At 40.7% G+C, this 17467-nt stretch overlaps 1 protein-coding gene across 1 annotated transcript in view; it reads right to left on the reverse strand.

The window, feature by feature from the left end:
• The window catches only part of LOC128685932 (uncharacterized protein CG43867), a 1104857-nt gene that overhangs the window by 15656 nt on the left and 1071734 nt on the right, over window positions 1–17467 (reverse strand). Inside the window, exon 26 of the mRNA XM_070083118.1 lies at window positions 13371–13598. Coding sequence (XP_069939219.1) covers window positions 13371–13598 — 228 coding nt within the window. The remainder of the gene's footprint in view (window positions 1–13370; window positions 13599–17467) is intronic.

The following is a 17467-nucleotide window of genomic DNA, read 5'->3' on the forward strand; positions in this document are numbered from 1 at the left end:
TCACACTTTCATCTGCAAGGCATTTCAATAAAAAACTGTCCATGTTAAACAATGATTTCCTGCTTTAAATCCATAGTAATCATCCTCTTCTTCTTCTCAGCACTCTGCTGTGGACTTGCTTTCTTAGGACCCATGGTTAGAAACAAGAAATTGTGAAATAACTGCACGAAATGCAAGGAAAACACGAGAAATCCTTCACCAGCGAGGTAAGCTCAGTGAACTGCTGAGCTTTGTTTTAATACGCACTATCTCATGGTGGCATACTCAAACTAGCTTATTATACGTAGTACATACATATTATTATTATAATTATTATAGTAAGTTTATTCAGGTATACACAAATGCATTTCCATAGATTATCATACATAGCAAATGTGTAGAGAACCTAGGATAACCCAAAAAAGTCAGAGAGACTTATTTCCACTGGCGTATTACATATTAATATACAGTACTATTATTATTATACATATTATTATGTTACATGTATTATTATTCTCCATGGGGAAGTGGAACAGAATTCTTCCTCTGTAAGCCATGCGTGTTGCAAGAGGCAACTAAAATGCCGGGAGCAAGGGCCTAGTAACCCCTTCTCCTGTATAAATTACTAAATTTAAAAAAAGAAACTTTTTTTTTTCTTTTTGGGCCACCCTGCCTTGGTGGGATATGGCCAGTTTGTTGAAAAAAAAAAAGTATTATTATATGTATTATTACTATTATTACATATTATTATCATTATTCTTAATTAGTATATACGTATTCTTATAATAATAACTCTTGCTTACCATTTTGAATTTTTATTCACACAAGAAACAGAATATTTACTGTTATGAAGACTACTGCATTATTGTAATAATTGTATAAATAATGTTAACCCATTCATGACTGCATATTAGATTGGGCAGTTGGACATGCATTGGACAGTGAACGTCATTTGTATACTTTGAAACATCGGCAAAAATCAAACATTACTGCTACTTGGAGCTCAATTTCAAGGTACTTTTCTCTGTGAAAGCAATCAAAATCATATCTATTTCTGTAATATATCTTCCATTCTATCAAATGACACCAAAATAACGAGAATACAACCATAAAAACCATACAAAAATATACCGCTAAGGGGCAGCTAATGGCTGACAAGTGAACTCTGTATTTATGGTCTGATTTCTTTCAATTTTGGTGTATGTTAAGAAACATCTTTCCATCATACATTGCCCAAGTTTCAATAAGAGAGTCCACCAAACAAATGAGATCCAATTCCCTACTTCTCTTAACCCTTTCAGGGTCCAAGGCCAAAATCTGAAGAGGTACCCCAGTGTCCAAGAAATTTTTGGGGAAAAAAAAAAAAAAAAAAAAAAAAAAAAATAATAATTTCTTACAGAATTAAAGATAATATTTTTGTGAAGGTAATAATAATAAAAAAAATTCTGATCAGTACTTACCGAGATACAGCGGCGGGAAGTTGACCCAAAATGACCAGGTGGGGGCAACATCAGTGACTTCCACAAAATTGCATATTTTTTATTTTAATTTTTTACACTTTTTTTTCTTTTCTAATTTTTTTCTTTTTCTAGTAACATTTTTGCCCTGTGAGACCAATATAATGTATATTGTATAAGTGTACACTCATTGTATTCAACACAATAACTGCACTAATTTGTTTAGCATTATATTGCTTACAAAACTTGTTTACAAGTTTATTGTAAACAAAATGAAGAAAATATTAATGCAGTTATTGTGTTGAATACAACAGTACCATATAGTACCTTTACAAAAATTCAATGTATGTCAAAGGCCTTAAAATCTGGAACACCCTACCTGAAAACTCTAGAACTGCAGATTATATTCATCACCTTCAAAACTACCATTAGAAAACATCTTATCTCCCTGATACACCCCGTCAACTAATTACACGAATACCACCTGGTGGTTCACACTTACACTCACTCACCCATTTGACCATAAACAGAAATATCAATCTCAATCTTAAAATAATGAATCCTAACTAGTCATAAGTTGGCCTGTGATACTCCAATACTGAAACTATGTATTGTGCCAAAACAAAAGCCTTCACATTGCTAAACTCACAAACTAGTATTTAGTCACTTAGCCATAATATCAACTTGCCTCATAATTTGTAATATTTTAAATTTAAGAATTAATCTAAGTCTGCCCGAAATGCTTGGCCATGCTAGGTGTTCTAGTGGCACCCTCTGTAATTAGTACAGTGGACCCCCACTTAGCGATCACCTCCCAATGCGACCAATTATGTAAGTGTATTTATGTAAGTGCGTTTGTACGTGTATGTTTGGGGGTCTGAAATGGACTGATCTACTTCACAATATTCCTTATGGGAACAAATTCGGTCAGTACTGGCACCCGAACATACTTCTGGAATGAAAAAATATCGTTAACCGGGGGTCCACTGTACTTTACTACATGTAAACCACACAATAACCAAATTCTGTAAACTCAGCATTAATCCTTATAGAGAATAAACTTTGAATTTGAATATGGTACAATGGTGCCATAGGGTGCAATGGTACGATATGGTACAATGGTATCATATGGTACAATGGCACCATATGGTACAATGGCACATGATACAATGATACCATGATACAATGGTACCATATTATACAATGGTACCATATGGTAGAATATGGTACATTATAATAATAATAATAAGAATAAGAATAATAATAATCAAAAAGAAGCGCTAAGCCACAAAGGCTATACGGCGCTGCAGGGTAGGGAAGGAAGCGAGGGTACTGGGCTGCAGAAGGGGGGAGGGATGATCAGTAGGTTACAGAAAACAGCGGGGCAGGGGATAGTGAGGGGGTAGAGGGCAGCAAGAGATTGAGGTAGAAAGGGCTGAAGGTATCATCAGAGTTTGTGAAGTAAGTCAGTTGTCAAAAAGTCAATGAGAGAGTCCAGATGAAAGGTGGGTCCATCAGCAAGAAGGGAAGGTAAAGAGAGAGCAGCGGAGCAAAGACGACATTGGAGGTATATTCTGCGTGCTCGTTGATAAAGTGGGCAGTCTAATAGAATGTGGCTAACCAATAATGAAACCTGACAATTCTCACAGAGAGGAGCAGGGCGCCTCTCCATGAGATAACCACGAGTAAGACGAGTATGGCCAATGCGAAGACGGGAGAGAGTAGTCTCCCAACCTCGACACTGGTGACAAGAAGATGGCTAGTAACCTATACTCGGTTTAATAGATTGAAGTTTGTTACTGAGCAGAGTAGACCAATGTCGTTGCCAACGGGTGTTAAGGTGCGTAGCTATTGCAGCAAAATAGTCCGTAAATGGAACACCTCTATATGAAACTGGTAGGTCATGTACTGCTGACCACGCAGCAGTGTCTGCCTGTTCATTGCCCTGTACGTCAACATGACCAGGGACACAACAAAAAACAACATCTTTATGCTTGGAAGTGATGCGGCATAGCCAAAGTTGGATATGGAGGACTAAGGGGTGAGGTGTATCAAATTTCTGTATAGCCTGTAAAGCACTAAGGGTGTCTGAGACAACCACAAATGATGACACAGGCATAGATGCAATACGGATAAGTGCTGCAAGAATGGCATACAATTCAGCAGTAAAGATACTAGCTGAAGATAGTAAATGCCCTCGTATGACGCCGCCCAGAAACACTGCTGCGAATCCTACGCCGTCAGAAGACTTAGAGCCATCTGTGTACACTGCAATGGCATGTGAATGAGAGTGGAAGTGGTCAAGAAAAAGAGAGCGGGAAGCTACCGTAGACAGTTGGGCTTTCGAGCAAGGGAGTGAGAAAGAACAGACTCGAACAGCTGGAACTTCCCAGGGGGGTAGGGAAAAGGGAGATGCTACACGAACATAGAAAGGTGGTAATTGAAGAGAAGACAAGAGTAAATGTAGGCAAAGGGAGAAGGGACGGAGCAAACAGGGGCGGCGAACAAATAAAGAATGTCGGTGACCATTCTATAAATGGAAGTATTGCGGAGATCATGAGAGCATACATAAGCGAAGGCAATGGGCATCACAGCGATCGGATAAGGATGGAATGTTCACTTCTGCATAGAGGCTCTCAACAGGGGAAGAGCGAAAAGCACCAAGGCATAAACGTAATCCTTGGTGATGAATGGGGTTAAGGCTAGAGAGAGTAGCAAGAGGGGCCGCTGAATAGATCTGGTCACAATAATCAAGTTTCGATAAAATGAGGGCGGAATGTAGGCAAAGGAGAGTTCGACGATCAGCTCCCCATGAAAGATGAGCAAGGGTTTTAAGAAGGTTCAGCCGGCTGTGTCAAGTTGCCTTCAGAGAGGTAATGTGAGGTGTCCAGGATAACCTACGGTCAAAGAGGAGGCCTAGAAACCTGACTATCACATTCAGGGATACGGGAGCCATAGAGGTACAAAGGATGATTGGAGATGACAGAGCGTCTAGTGAAAGTAATTTGGCGAGTTTTTGGTACTGGAAAATTTAAACCCATGTGTGGTGACCCAACTGGAAACACAGTCGACTGCATGTTGGAGAGAAACTGTAATGAGGTGACAGTCAGCACCTGCACATGCAATAGTGAAGTCATCAACAAAGAGTGATGACCAAATATTGGATGGAAGACTAGAGGCCAAATCATTTATAGCAAGGAGAAAAAGTGTTGTGCTCAGAACACATCCCTGGGGGACACCTTCAGCTTGGATAAAGTCCGGGGAGAGCACATTATTAACCCGAACACGGAAATGTCTGTCAGTTAAAAAGTTCTTAAGGAAGGATGGTAGATTGCCTCGAAGGCCTAAGGAGTGGGCTTGGGCCAAAATATTATACCTCCAAGTTGTGTCATATGCCTTCTCAAGGTCAAAAAATATGGCAATAACTGAGTGGTTATTCACAAAGGCATTACGAACATACGTATCGAAGCGTAGTAAGAGAGACTGTTGTGTCTCTCTAAATACCACACTAAACGTCTATTTACCAGGCATTCCATCACTGCAAACTGCACTGGTAAGAGCAATGGGATGATAGTGGGAGGCTTCATGTCCCGTAATACCCAGTTTGCAGAAAGGGAGAACAATGGCAGATTTCCACAGCTGTGGAAGAACTCCCTGTGACCAAATAAGATTGAAAAGGCATAATAGGACTGCAAGAGCTGACTGATGTAAATGTTGTAGCATATGAATATGAATGTCGTCGGGCCCAGCTGCCGATGGTCGGCAAGCTGAGAGTGTTGCCTCCAGTTCCTGAAGTGTAAAGAGCACATTATACTGTTCTTCTATGAGAGAAGAAAAGTCCAAGGGTGCTAACTCTCTGGCAGACTTTGAGGAAAGAAACAAGGGGCATAGATGGAGCCCCTGAGAAATACAGACCAGATGATTGCCAATTTCATTGGCAACATCCAGTGGGTTTGCTATATCAACACCGGCAACCCGCAGAACAGGAGCCGGGTCAGGAGAATATTTACCACTCAGTTTTCGTACTTTTTTCCAGACTGCACTCATAGAGGAAGCAGAGGTGATGGTGGAGACAATCTCACCAGCAAGTGCATTTAGAGTCACGGATGACACGGCGAGCAAGCGCACACTTCTGCTTAAAATCAAGAAGTCTCTCCATGGTTCTACTGTACCAGTACCTGCCCCACGCAGCGCGTTTCAAACGTACTGCACGAGCACAAGCAGGAGACCACCAAGGCACGCATTTCTGAGAATGCCTGCCCGAAGTTTGGGGTATAGAATGAGAAGCTGCGGTTAAAACGGAGGACGAGAAGAAGTGTAAAAGCTCATCAATGGAGGACGAAGAAGGAACCTCACTAAAAACAGTTAGTTGTGAGTAAAAGTTCCAATTTGCCTGATCAAATTGCCAGTGTGGGTTACGAAGAGGTGGCGAATATGAAGGGAAAGTAAGAATGATTGGGAAATTATCACTGTCATGTAAATCCGGGAGAACAGACCAGGTGAAGTCTAATGCGGCGGAGGAAGAGCAGACTGAGAGATTGATGCAAGAGCGAGTATGAGTCCGAGGATCAAAATGGGTGTAATACCTGTATTTAAAACATGGAGGGGGTGGGTAGCAAGAAAAGCCTCTAACTGAATGCCACAGGAATCACAGTGAGACCCCCCCCCCAGAGGAAATGATGGGCATTAAAATCGCCAAGTAACAGAAGTGCTGGTGGTAATGACGAAACAAGAAAGGCAATATCTGGGATAGATAATGCCCGAGAAGGAGAGAGATACAAAGAACAGTGTGTATACAGGCTGCTGTGTAATGCAGCGAAGTACGAACAAATAGCTGATGGTACGGAATATCAGTGTGTAGAAGAAGGGCACTTTCATTAAAGGTCCCATCAGGAAAAGGATCTGAAGAAAACAATAAATTATAGCCTGAGATGGGATAGATAACGGCAGAGTGTAATTTTGGTTCCTGTAAGCAAACACCAACAGGGGAAAACTGGGAGAGCAACATCTGAAGCTCACCCCGATTACCCCTGAGGCCGCAAATATTCCACTGTAAATAGGCCATGATTGGCAACGATAAAGATACCTGAAATCCACAGGTAAGGGTACCTACGGACTAGAGGGGTTAGAAAAGTCCACATGCAGTGGCAAAGGAAAACGTTGAAGAAGCGAAGGAACGGTGCGTTGTGAAGAAAGGAGTTGCACAGATGGAGAAGAGGAAAGAGAAGGAACAGAGGGTGGATCAGTGTCCGTTGATGGTTTGGTCTCTGCAATATATTCAGAAATTGCTTCAAGTGTTTCGGAGTTCAGAGACGTCGTATGGGAGACCATATTGGAGATGGAAGGAGGAGGAGTAGGGGGGGGGCAAAAGGGCGGAGGGAACTGGAGAAGTGTGGGAGGGGACAGAAGAGGCAGAAACCTGGGAGGTGGCAGAAGAGGAAGAAACTTGGGAGGGGACAGGGGAGGAAGGCACAGTACGAGGAGGAGGATGAACCTCCACACTTGCAACAGAGCCAGTGAAAGGAGAAGACCCAGGTACAGAGACCGGGAAGGTAAAATGTGGAGGTGGATGAAGGGAAGGAGGGGTTAAAGGAGATTTTTTGGACCTCTGAGAAGTATAGGGATGATTGGGAGGAGGTGTCGTACAAGGTCTTGTCGATACCGGGGTTTGTGAGGGAGAACATGAAGAAGTGAGGACAGACTGAGGAGTTGAAGTAGGGACGTCTGAGTCCAGGACAGCAAAAAAATTAGATACAGGAGTGACTATGGGACTGGCAACCGCAGAGGAGGCTGCCGAAGATGTGACCCCAGAAGTGGGGGGACGCTTTGAAACACGAGAATAAGAAACACGGGGCAGTCTCCCTTGGAGGCGGAGATGAGAAACTGCCATAGCATAAGGGAGACCTTCTGCCTCTGAGGCAACGAATTTTGCGCTCATTTAAGTAGACCTGGCAACGGCGAGAGTACAAAGGGTGAGCCTCATGACAATTAAGGGAAGAGGGGGTTCGACTGCAAGACGTATTAGAATGGTCATCGGCACCACAGACTGGGCATTCGGCTATAGATCTGCAATATTTTGCTGGGTGGCCAAATCACCAGCAATTCCTACACTGTAGCGGTGTAGGGATCACCTTCCGAACTTGTAACCAATGTCCTGCTACATAAACAGAGGATGGGAGCTCACGGCTGTCAAAAGTTAAACGAGCCACATTGCAAGGGTATCATCTTTGCCCGCGGGCAAGAAGAACAAAAGTGTCTACCTTGAGAATTGGGAGATCTTGGAGTTCCAGCTGTTCGAGAATGTCAGTGCCACATGTCTGGAAATTCTGTTAGACTATGGTATGGGGCAGAACAACAGTACCACTACAAGAATTGAGGGAATGATGTTTTTCGATAGTGATAGGAATAGTATCGACATGTGAAAGAAGAGAAAGATCATGAGCTTGGGTAGAATTCTGGACTGTGATGATGCGCGTACCACTCTTAAGATCATGAAAGGAAATATCTCTACCAATGTGGCATAGGAGCACTTTCCCAATACTATGGTCAGAAAGATAGGCAGTAGAAGAAGTCGGTCTTAATGTAAAGAATTTAGTCCATTGTGTGGTCCGAAACCGAGTATGGAGAGGGAGTGCATGACGTGTCGGTCTTTTCCGAGTAGAATGGGAAGGTAACAAAGTAACGTCCTCAGGAGATTGTCGACGTTTATAAGTGGGACTGGAGTCGGTCCGACATGGGACGGGCTGGCGATTCAAAAATCGCCGCACCATAGAGGGAGAAGCCAGAGGCATAGTCAAAGGAGAGCAGAGGTCAGACAAATCGAAGGAGTCAGTGGAAGCCCCGGTACCTGAAGCGGGTGAGGAAGCAGCACCAGCTGCCAAAAGACGAGGCGAGGTCAGAACGGGGTGCGGTAACAATATGGGGCCCAGGGGTAGCGGGGTCATGGATCGGGTAGTCCATGGTTAGGTTACTTTTTTTTTCTTAAAAACAAAAAGAAAGAAGAAAGAAAAGAAAATAAAAATAAAAAAAAAGAATAAAAAAAGGGGGGTCTGGGGAGGGATAGTTCCTAGGAGGAATGAAAGGGTCAGAAATTTCCCTCCACGCCCAAGAGGACCTCAGTACCGCAAGTAGCGCAGATGCAGCATGGAACCCGTGCCATACCCTACCCATCATGCCAGTAAACCAGCAATCCGGGATAGCAACCTCACATCTGCCGAGCTACCTCGGTGGACAAAAGAGAGGGCGGCCGGATATCCGCCACGAAGCATACCTCCTTTGGCCACCACCCCCGGAATCCGAAAGGTGGCTTCCAGAGATACACCCGTCGCCCGAAAGACACCCAAAGCCACCCTCCAGGATACCGGAGAGGGATCGGGACATCCCCAGGCAATCCAGATTCCACGGCAAACTACACCACCGCCAAGAACCTCAACAGAATGGGATGGACCCCGGTACCCTTTCCCCTACCTAGGAACTAGCGCACCTGTGGGAAAAAATCCCAAAGGCCAAAAAGGAAGGGCAAAAGGGAGGGGTGGGGAGGAGGAGGAGGAAAGGAAAAAGGGGAGGATGGGATAGGGAAGGGGGGATTGGGGGGTAATTAGGTTTGGTCTGAGGAAGGAGACCGACAGGTCTAATTCCTCAGACCAAGAGCCTCTTCACCATGCCAAGGAGCCCCCGTTGAAGAGGAGAATATGGTACAATGGCACCATTTGGTACAATATGATACAATGGTACTATATGGTGCAATGGTACTATATGGTACATTGTACCATACAGCACAATGATACCATATGGTTCATTGTACCATATAGTACTATATGGTACTGCTGTATTCAACACAATAAACACACTAATATTTTCATCATTATTTTGTTTACAATACATGTAATTGTTTACAACTAGATAGTAGGTTGGTAAACAGCAACCGCCCAGGGAGGTACTACCGTCCTGCGAGTGTACAACGAAAACCTGTAATTGTTTTACATGATGGTAGGATTGCTGGTGTCTTTTGTCTTTCTCATAAACATGCAAAATTTCAGGTATGTCTTGCTACTTCTACTCGCACTTAGGTCACACTACACATACATGTACAAGCATATATATACACACACCCCTCTGGGTTTTCTTCTATTTTCTTTCTAGTTCTTGTTCTTGTTTATTTCTTCTTACCTCCATGGGGAAGTGGAACAGAATTCTTCCTCCATAAGCCATACGTGTTGTAAGAGGTGACTAAAATGCCGGGAGCAAGGGGCTAGTAGCCCCTTCTCCTGTATATATTACTATATGTAAAAGGAGAAACTTCTGTTTTTCCTTTTGGGCCACCCCGCCTTGGTGGGATACGGCAGGTGTGTTGAAAGAAGAAGAATTGTTTACAACAAAAATATGCAAAAATGTTGTATATTAGTAATGTTTTATTATATATTTACAAATGTACAGCCACTTGACATGTTCCTTGAGGTGGATGACAAAGCACTTTGTCTTGGAAACTGCTGAGTCAGTAGCTAGCTTGCGTCACCACTCAGTCTTGGCTGGTGTCTCGTGCCACCAACACCACCTATTGACCATATGGTACATAGTATCATATGTTACAGGGTACCATATGGTATAGGGTACCATGTAGTACAGGGTAACATATGGTGCAGGGTACCATATTGTGCAGGGCACCATAAGGTACAGGGTACCATATGGCACAGGGTACCATATGGCACAGGGTACCATATGGCACAGGGTACAATATGGTACAGGGTACCATACAGTACAGGACACCATATGGTACAGATACAGGGATCCCTATGGAAGTAAGTCACCCTGACTTTTTTGGGTTATCCTAGGATTTTATACATTTGCTGCTATGTATGATAATCCATGTAATTGTATTTCTGTACACCTTAATAAACTTACTCAAGTGCATGAGGCTTCGTAAGTAAGTTTATTTAGGTATACACAAATAAAGTTACACAGAATATCATACTTAGCAGCATATGTTTGGAGAACCTAGGATAACCCAAACAAAGTCAGACTTGTTTCCATTAGGGTCCCTGTACCCTGTACTATATGGTACAATGTACCATATGGTATAATGTACCATATGGTACAATGTACCATATGGCACATTGTACCATATGATACCATTGTATGACTTGGCACCAATGTACCATATGGTACCATTGTACCATATGGTACAATGGTACCATATGGTTCAAAACCATAGAATTCCTCTTCAGCTCCACATCCATCAGTCTTAGAACTGTAAGTTGTGAAGAGGAGAGTCAGAATTCGCCCTGAGAGTGAGTGGGGAGTTAGAGCTTCCTTGCCACCAGGCACGATGAACAAAGCTACTCTGGCGGCATTCCCACAATGCCATGCGGGCATCCAGATTTTTTCTATAGTGTGCACACTGACCACCCAGACCAGTTCTCTCAAATGTAGGCCTACCAGCCTTCTCGTGCTAAATTTGACGCTGCTAGAATTTTGGCGTAGATCTACGGTTTGGACCCTCAATGTAAAGCCGTAGATCTACGGCACAGACCCTGAAAGGGTTAAGGCCCACTCACATCTGGAAATTTCCCACGTGTCTGGAAGCAAAAAATCGACTGTTCGTACCTGGAAAAACTCGCATGTGGATGCACTCGTTAGTAGAGGTTCCACTGTATTACCCTGCTCACACTCCAACAGCTCGTAAGGTCCCAAAAAACCATTTGTCCCCATTCACTCCTATATAACATGCTCACACATACCTGCTGCTTGCCCAGGCCCCTTACACACAAAACCTCTTTTACCCCTTCCCTCCAACCTTTCCTAGGATGACCCCTACCCCTCCTCCCTCCACTACAGATTTATACACCCTCCAAGTCATTCTAATTTGCTTCATCCTCTACAAATGACCAAACCACCTCAATAACCCCTCTTCAGCACTCTGAATAATACTTTTTTGTAACCACACACCTCCTAATTTCCACACTACGAATTCTCTGCATAATATTTACACCACATACTGCCCTTATTACAACATCTCTACTGCCTCCAGCCTCCTCCTTGCTTCAATATTCACAACATATTACAATTATTTCTGAGTGTATTACTCATCAAAACACTATGAACAGCTTACTTCTACCAACAATAATAAAACCTACAAGAATCACTGACACAAATGCCTCATTACTAGACCATATCTGGACAAACACTATATCCCCGTTAAAAGCAGGCATAATCACAGATAACACTACTGACCACTACTGTAGCTTTCTCATAACCAATTTGTGTAAAGTGTCCCAGGACACAACTAAGATCACATTCCGGCTACATGACAAGTCATCTGTTAATAACCTTATTTCAGCAAATAGTGACAATGACTGGCAAAACGAGCTAGCAGACAACTTAGATATTGATGAACGTGTTAATATTATTTTACAAAAAAAAAAAAAACTTCTACAACATGCATTGCCCAATAAAAACTAAGCAGATCATAGCAGAGACTAAACAGCCTTTGGTTTAAATAGTAGTAGATTGTAATACAGTACATCATAATGTAAACTGTTCTATTTTAATACCAAATCTCATTGTTTTAAATAGTACTAAAATGTATTACATCATATTGTAAATTATTTTAAATTGTTACATTGTAATACTGTAATCTTTATTAACTAATTCAATAGTGTAATTAGTCTAATAGATTTACCAAGACCATGTAGCATTACCTGATAGAATAAACAATTCTACTGTACTCACTGTAACTCATCTAATGACCATATGAACCATGTATCATTGCCTTACTAATTTTAAGTTAATCTTTAAGTTTGCCCAGAATGATCTGCATACAAAGGGGTTTTTGGTATGTACATCCAACTATTATACTCCTCTGTACAACCATGTAATTTGTCAAAATAAACATCTTTATCACTATCTTTTCTTTAAAACATGGAAATTATTAACACTGCTTGATTTTACTGGGTTATCCTCGGTTACATATCTAGTGTGCTTTGTTGCTGAATTCCACTGTTAATATCATGAAATTGTAATAAATTTGGACTGAATAAGTCATCTTTGAGCCACTTGCACACCCTGTTTCCTGGTAGGGAAGCTGGTAGTGGAACAACAGCTCCTGGTTACTCTGTTTATTTTTGCTAGTGAGGCATACTAGTACACTGGACATACAGTCATCCCCTGAGTAGTTAACCATGATACATCATGTGGACAGTGCTGGCCTTAGATTTTTTCAAATGTATGAATAGATGGAACAGGACCCAAAGAGTTATCATGAGGTAAAAAATATTGGCAAAGGGCAGATTTATGGGTAAAAAAAATGGTGCATACCAGTATGTTGGACACAGTACCAGAACTTGTGTACTAGTATGTCAGACACAGTTAAAGGATTAAATATTTCAAATGAAAACTTGTGTTCAATATTAAAAAATTTACTTTTATTTTATACTAATCCTTTTTAATTTTTGGTGCATATTAATTAGTATTTCTGGTGAACTTGTATTAAACAAATGACATGCAATTATTTTTTTTCCAATACTTTAATGTAAATGTTTGGAACACATTATGCTATAACAAATTAGTATAACAATGCTTCAAACAGAGGGGTTTTGCATAACACATTACTTTTTGGCACCTATTACCCACACTTTGCAAGGTATTTCTGTAAAAGCCAAGAGAAGTGAAAATATTTAGAAAATGTAAGATTTTTTATAAAAACTTAGACAAGTTTTTCCAAAGGTACATGGCTGGCCAGGTTGTATGGAATATAATTGCTGCCAAGGTGAAAGCAAAAACATCCTGGCTAATCAGCTTGACAGTGATTGTAAAATTAATGCATAAATCTGCTCAAACATTATTCAGTGACTGATGACTTCCAGTATAGGTATCAAAACACATCTAGGAGAAAAAAGTTTTAAGATTTAGCACACAGCTTAGCTGAATAATTCTCACCTGCCAATAGAGACCATGCTAGTATGATCCAGAAGTGTGATAGCATCTTCACTGACAGCCACCCACACTGGTGTTGGTGGACCATCTGATGATGGTGTAGCAGCAGGAAATAGTGTAGCTCCAAAGTATGGCCATTTCCTCGTACACGTCAGGTATATTCGAACACAGTCACTTTGTGTTCTTCCTCTCAACCCAACCCACTTTTCTTGTAAGCTGTCATGCAATGTCCTGTAAGCCAATCACCAAGAAAATATATTAAACTACTGTTCATTGTATTTAGAAATGTATGCTAGACCTGTAGGTTCATCCAGAAGGCAATCAAATTTGATCCAAGGAAGTGTTGGAAAATTCCATTTCCTTGGATCGAGATCCCTTCAGCATCTAATTTATGATAATATTTTACAGTGGACCCCCGGTTTACGGCCAGTGCAGAAATCGTACAATTCAGATTTCAAGCACTTTTCTGAGCAAAATTTCCCCCAGGGTCTCGTACATCCCCTCAGAAATCGTTGGTACCAGACACATCTGCCTAGGCCGCTCATACGTTCATGACTCACTCTTGGGCACATTAAATGTCTTATTTTACGTTAATATTGACATTTTCATTAATCCATCTATGATATTTTCTTCAAAATTATGCAAGAAACACGTTACACAGCATATAAACATGCAATGTTTATATGCAGTGGAGGGTAAACATTACGTTTTTTTTGGTCCAGCATTAGAAAAAACAATGAATCTGTTTTGGCCCAGTAACTGCCCGTTATACATAAGCTTTTGTTTACAATTCTCGGCATGAATTATTCATTACTTCTCCCTTTATTTATGATGGCATCTAAAGGAAGTTATCAGAAACGATTAAACTCAGTAAACATGATGTGTCGATGGTAATAATATGGCTGTAGGCCGCAGTGTATGTAGCCAGTAGGTATACACCTGGGACTACAAAGAAATTCTACTCACCAACAAGAGTCTTCAATAAAGGTATATAATGTTCATTTATCATTAAAATTAATCATTTATATTCATTTCTCATTGTTTTCTGTATGTAAAACTAGTTATTCTCTATAAAATGTATTTTTTGTTAATATTTTTGGGTGTCTGAAAGGGATTAATTGGATTTACATTATTTCTTATAGGAAATATTACTCCAGTTTTCGGCCATTTCGGATTTTGGCCAACCTTCTGGAACAGATTAATTATGAAAACAAAGGGGTCTACTGTATATACTGCACTGTCATTATACTACCATCTGAATATTGCCTACACAAAAAATTATAACTACCCACTAAGGCATCTGTGATGTACTGGCACGTCCAAGTGATCAAAGTTGGTAACATACTGGTACACAAAATTCAAAGCTTTTTCAAATTTGCTGCGAGTAGCAAATTTATGCCTAAACATGAAAGAAAAGGTCAGCACACTGGGTGTGTACTGTATACAGCAATTTCTGCCCCATGAAGAGCATAATGGGAACAGCTAACCTCCCAGCCTTTGTTAGCCAAGGCTTCCAGGTGTGAATCCCTCACCTATCACAATTAACCACTTACTGCTAACACCTATAAGAACTAACAGTAACAACAGCAATCCTGATGTGTAGTTCCATGGGTTTGAAACAAATGTGAATGAAGGGGTGGTCATAATAGTTATTCAAAAGCAGCAAATACACAACTCACTTGCAACACCGCTGCCAAAGTGCTGAAAAAATTCAGTCTCGTCTGCAGCCTGGTAATCACAATCACTACCTATCTCTGATTCCTCATACTGAAAAGAGGATAAAGCCTCAAAGGAGATGTTGTGTGTGTGCTCACACCGCAAGACTTCTGCAATGGCAAGCCACAAGACATATATTTGCAAGTCTTGTGAGACACCACTTTGTTATTATGAGGAGCTCCAAACACTGCAAGAATTCGAACAGTACTTACGCTTGTACTCAGTATATATCTGTTAGAAACAGCCAAAAACTGAAATGTCAGTAAGCAGACATTACCAGAAAGTAGAACGCCATTTTTTTTCACTTATAAATGCATATAAATGCCAGATAAGATAAGATTTCGTTCAGATTTTTAACCCTGGAGGGTTAGCCACCCAGGATAACCCAAGAAAGTCAGTGCATCATCGAGGACTGTAACTTATTTCCATTGGGGTCCTTAATCTTGTCCCCCAGGATGCGACCCACACCAGTCAACTAACACCCAGGTACCTATTTGCTGCTAGGTGAACAGGACACAGGTGTAAGGAAACGTGTTGAAATGTTTCGACCTGCTGGGAATCAAACCCGGGCCCTCTGTGTGTGAAGCGGGAGCTTTAGCCACCAGGCCACCGGGCCTTAAACACAATAAAAAGTAAAATACATACAGTACACTCATTACTTACCTTAAAATATTTGTAGTCTTAATGTAAGGTGAGAGGTGAGTAGTATTAATTGTAAGCAGTCAGGTGTGGGAGGTATGGTAGCCAGCCAGGACACCCCACGCACACGTAATATACTACGACATTTAACCCCTTCAGGGTCCAAGGCCCAAATCTGAAGTGGTGCCCCCAGTGTCCAAGAATTTTCAAAAAAAAAAAAAAAATTTATTTTTTCTTACGAAATGGTAGAGAATCTTTTTCTGAAGGTAATAAAACAAAAAGTACGAAATTTGATGGAAAATTGACGAAATTATGCTCTTGCGAATTTTGATGTGTCAGCGATATTTACGAATCGGCGATTTTGCCGACTTTGACTCCCATTTTAGGCCAATTACATTATTCCAGTCAACCAAATTCTTAGCTATTTCACTAGTATTACTTCTATTCTATCGATTGAGCACAAGAAATCGCCAAGTCAACTGTTTCAACTACAAATTAAAGTGATCGGAAATTGTTAATTTGGCCAATTTAACACAAAGTTCAAAATATTCCAATTTCAAAATAGGGTCCAGAATAAACAATGTAGGTATTCCTGGAACTAAACTAACATTTCCTCTGTTCATTAGTTATGTTTTGAGGCTTTACAAATAAATTCCATTTTGATTTTTTATTCACATAATGAATTTTTATTCACACCAAAAAATAGAAGATTTACTGTTATGCAATACTGTAATAATTGTATAAATATCATCACCATATTTGTGAATGCATATTAGACCCACCAGCTGGCGTGTATTAGACGTGTGAGGTCGTTTGTTTACTCTTGAATATCGGCCAAAATTTAACATTTCTGCTACTTTGAGCTCAGTTTCAAGCCATTTCCAGTGCTAAAAACAATCAAAATCATCTCTATTTCTGTAATATGTCTTCCATTCTATCAAATGAGACCAAGAAATCGCAAATAGAACTATAAAAAACATACGAAAAAACACTGCAAAGTCGCTGTTTTAATCGAAAAATCATGATTTCAGTTTTTTTCTCTCATTATACACAGCATGCTGCAGGATCTGTTTTATGTGGTGCACACATACCACATAGATGTATTCTCTCATATCTAGGCCCAAATGTACCACTCACAGTTTATCAGAGTGAGCTGAGCTCATGACGCAGATCTACGGTTTGGACCCTGAACGTAAAGCCGTAGATCTACGGGACGGACCCTCAAAGGGTTAAAGTGACACAGAGCGATAAAATGCATATACAGTACACTCATTACTTATTTTAAAATATTTGTAGTCTTAATTTAGGGTGAGAGGTGAGTAAACGAGGTAAAACAAATAAAAGAGAGAAAGAACAATTAAATGAGAGAGGAGAGAGATGCAGAGAATGTAAACAAGCAGGCGGACGCATCTGGTTTTGGTTTATACATGTTCATCTACTCTGAACATCACATACTTATGTTAATGTATTCTACTGGAGGGTGTATTTATCATGTTTATATGTTATGTAGCATGTTTATTATATAATTTTGAAAAAATATATATGGATTAATGAAAATGTTTATATTAATGCCACAAAGCAGGGCCCTACTGTATATAAAGTACAGTGGACCTCCGGTCATCATAATTAATCCGTTCCAGAGAGACCGACTAAACCCGAATCTGACGATTTATGAATTCATTTTTCCCATAGGAAATAATGTAAATCCAATTAATCCATTCCAGACACCCAAAAGTATTAACAAA

This window comes from Cherax quadricarinatus, chromosome 9, assembly GCF_038502225.1.
Source record: "Cherax quadricarinatus isolate ZL_2023a chromosome 9, ASM3850222v1, whole genome shotgun sequence".
NCBI lineage: Eukaryota > Metazoa > Arthropoda > Malacostraca > Decapoda > Parastacidae > Cherax > Cherax quadricarinatus.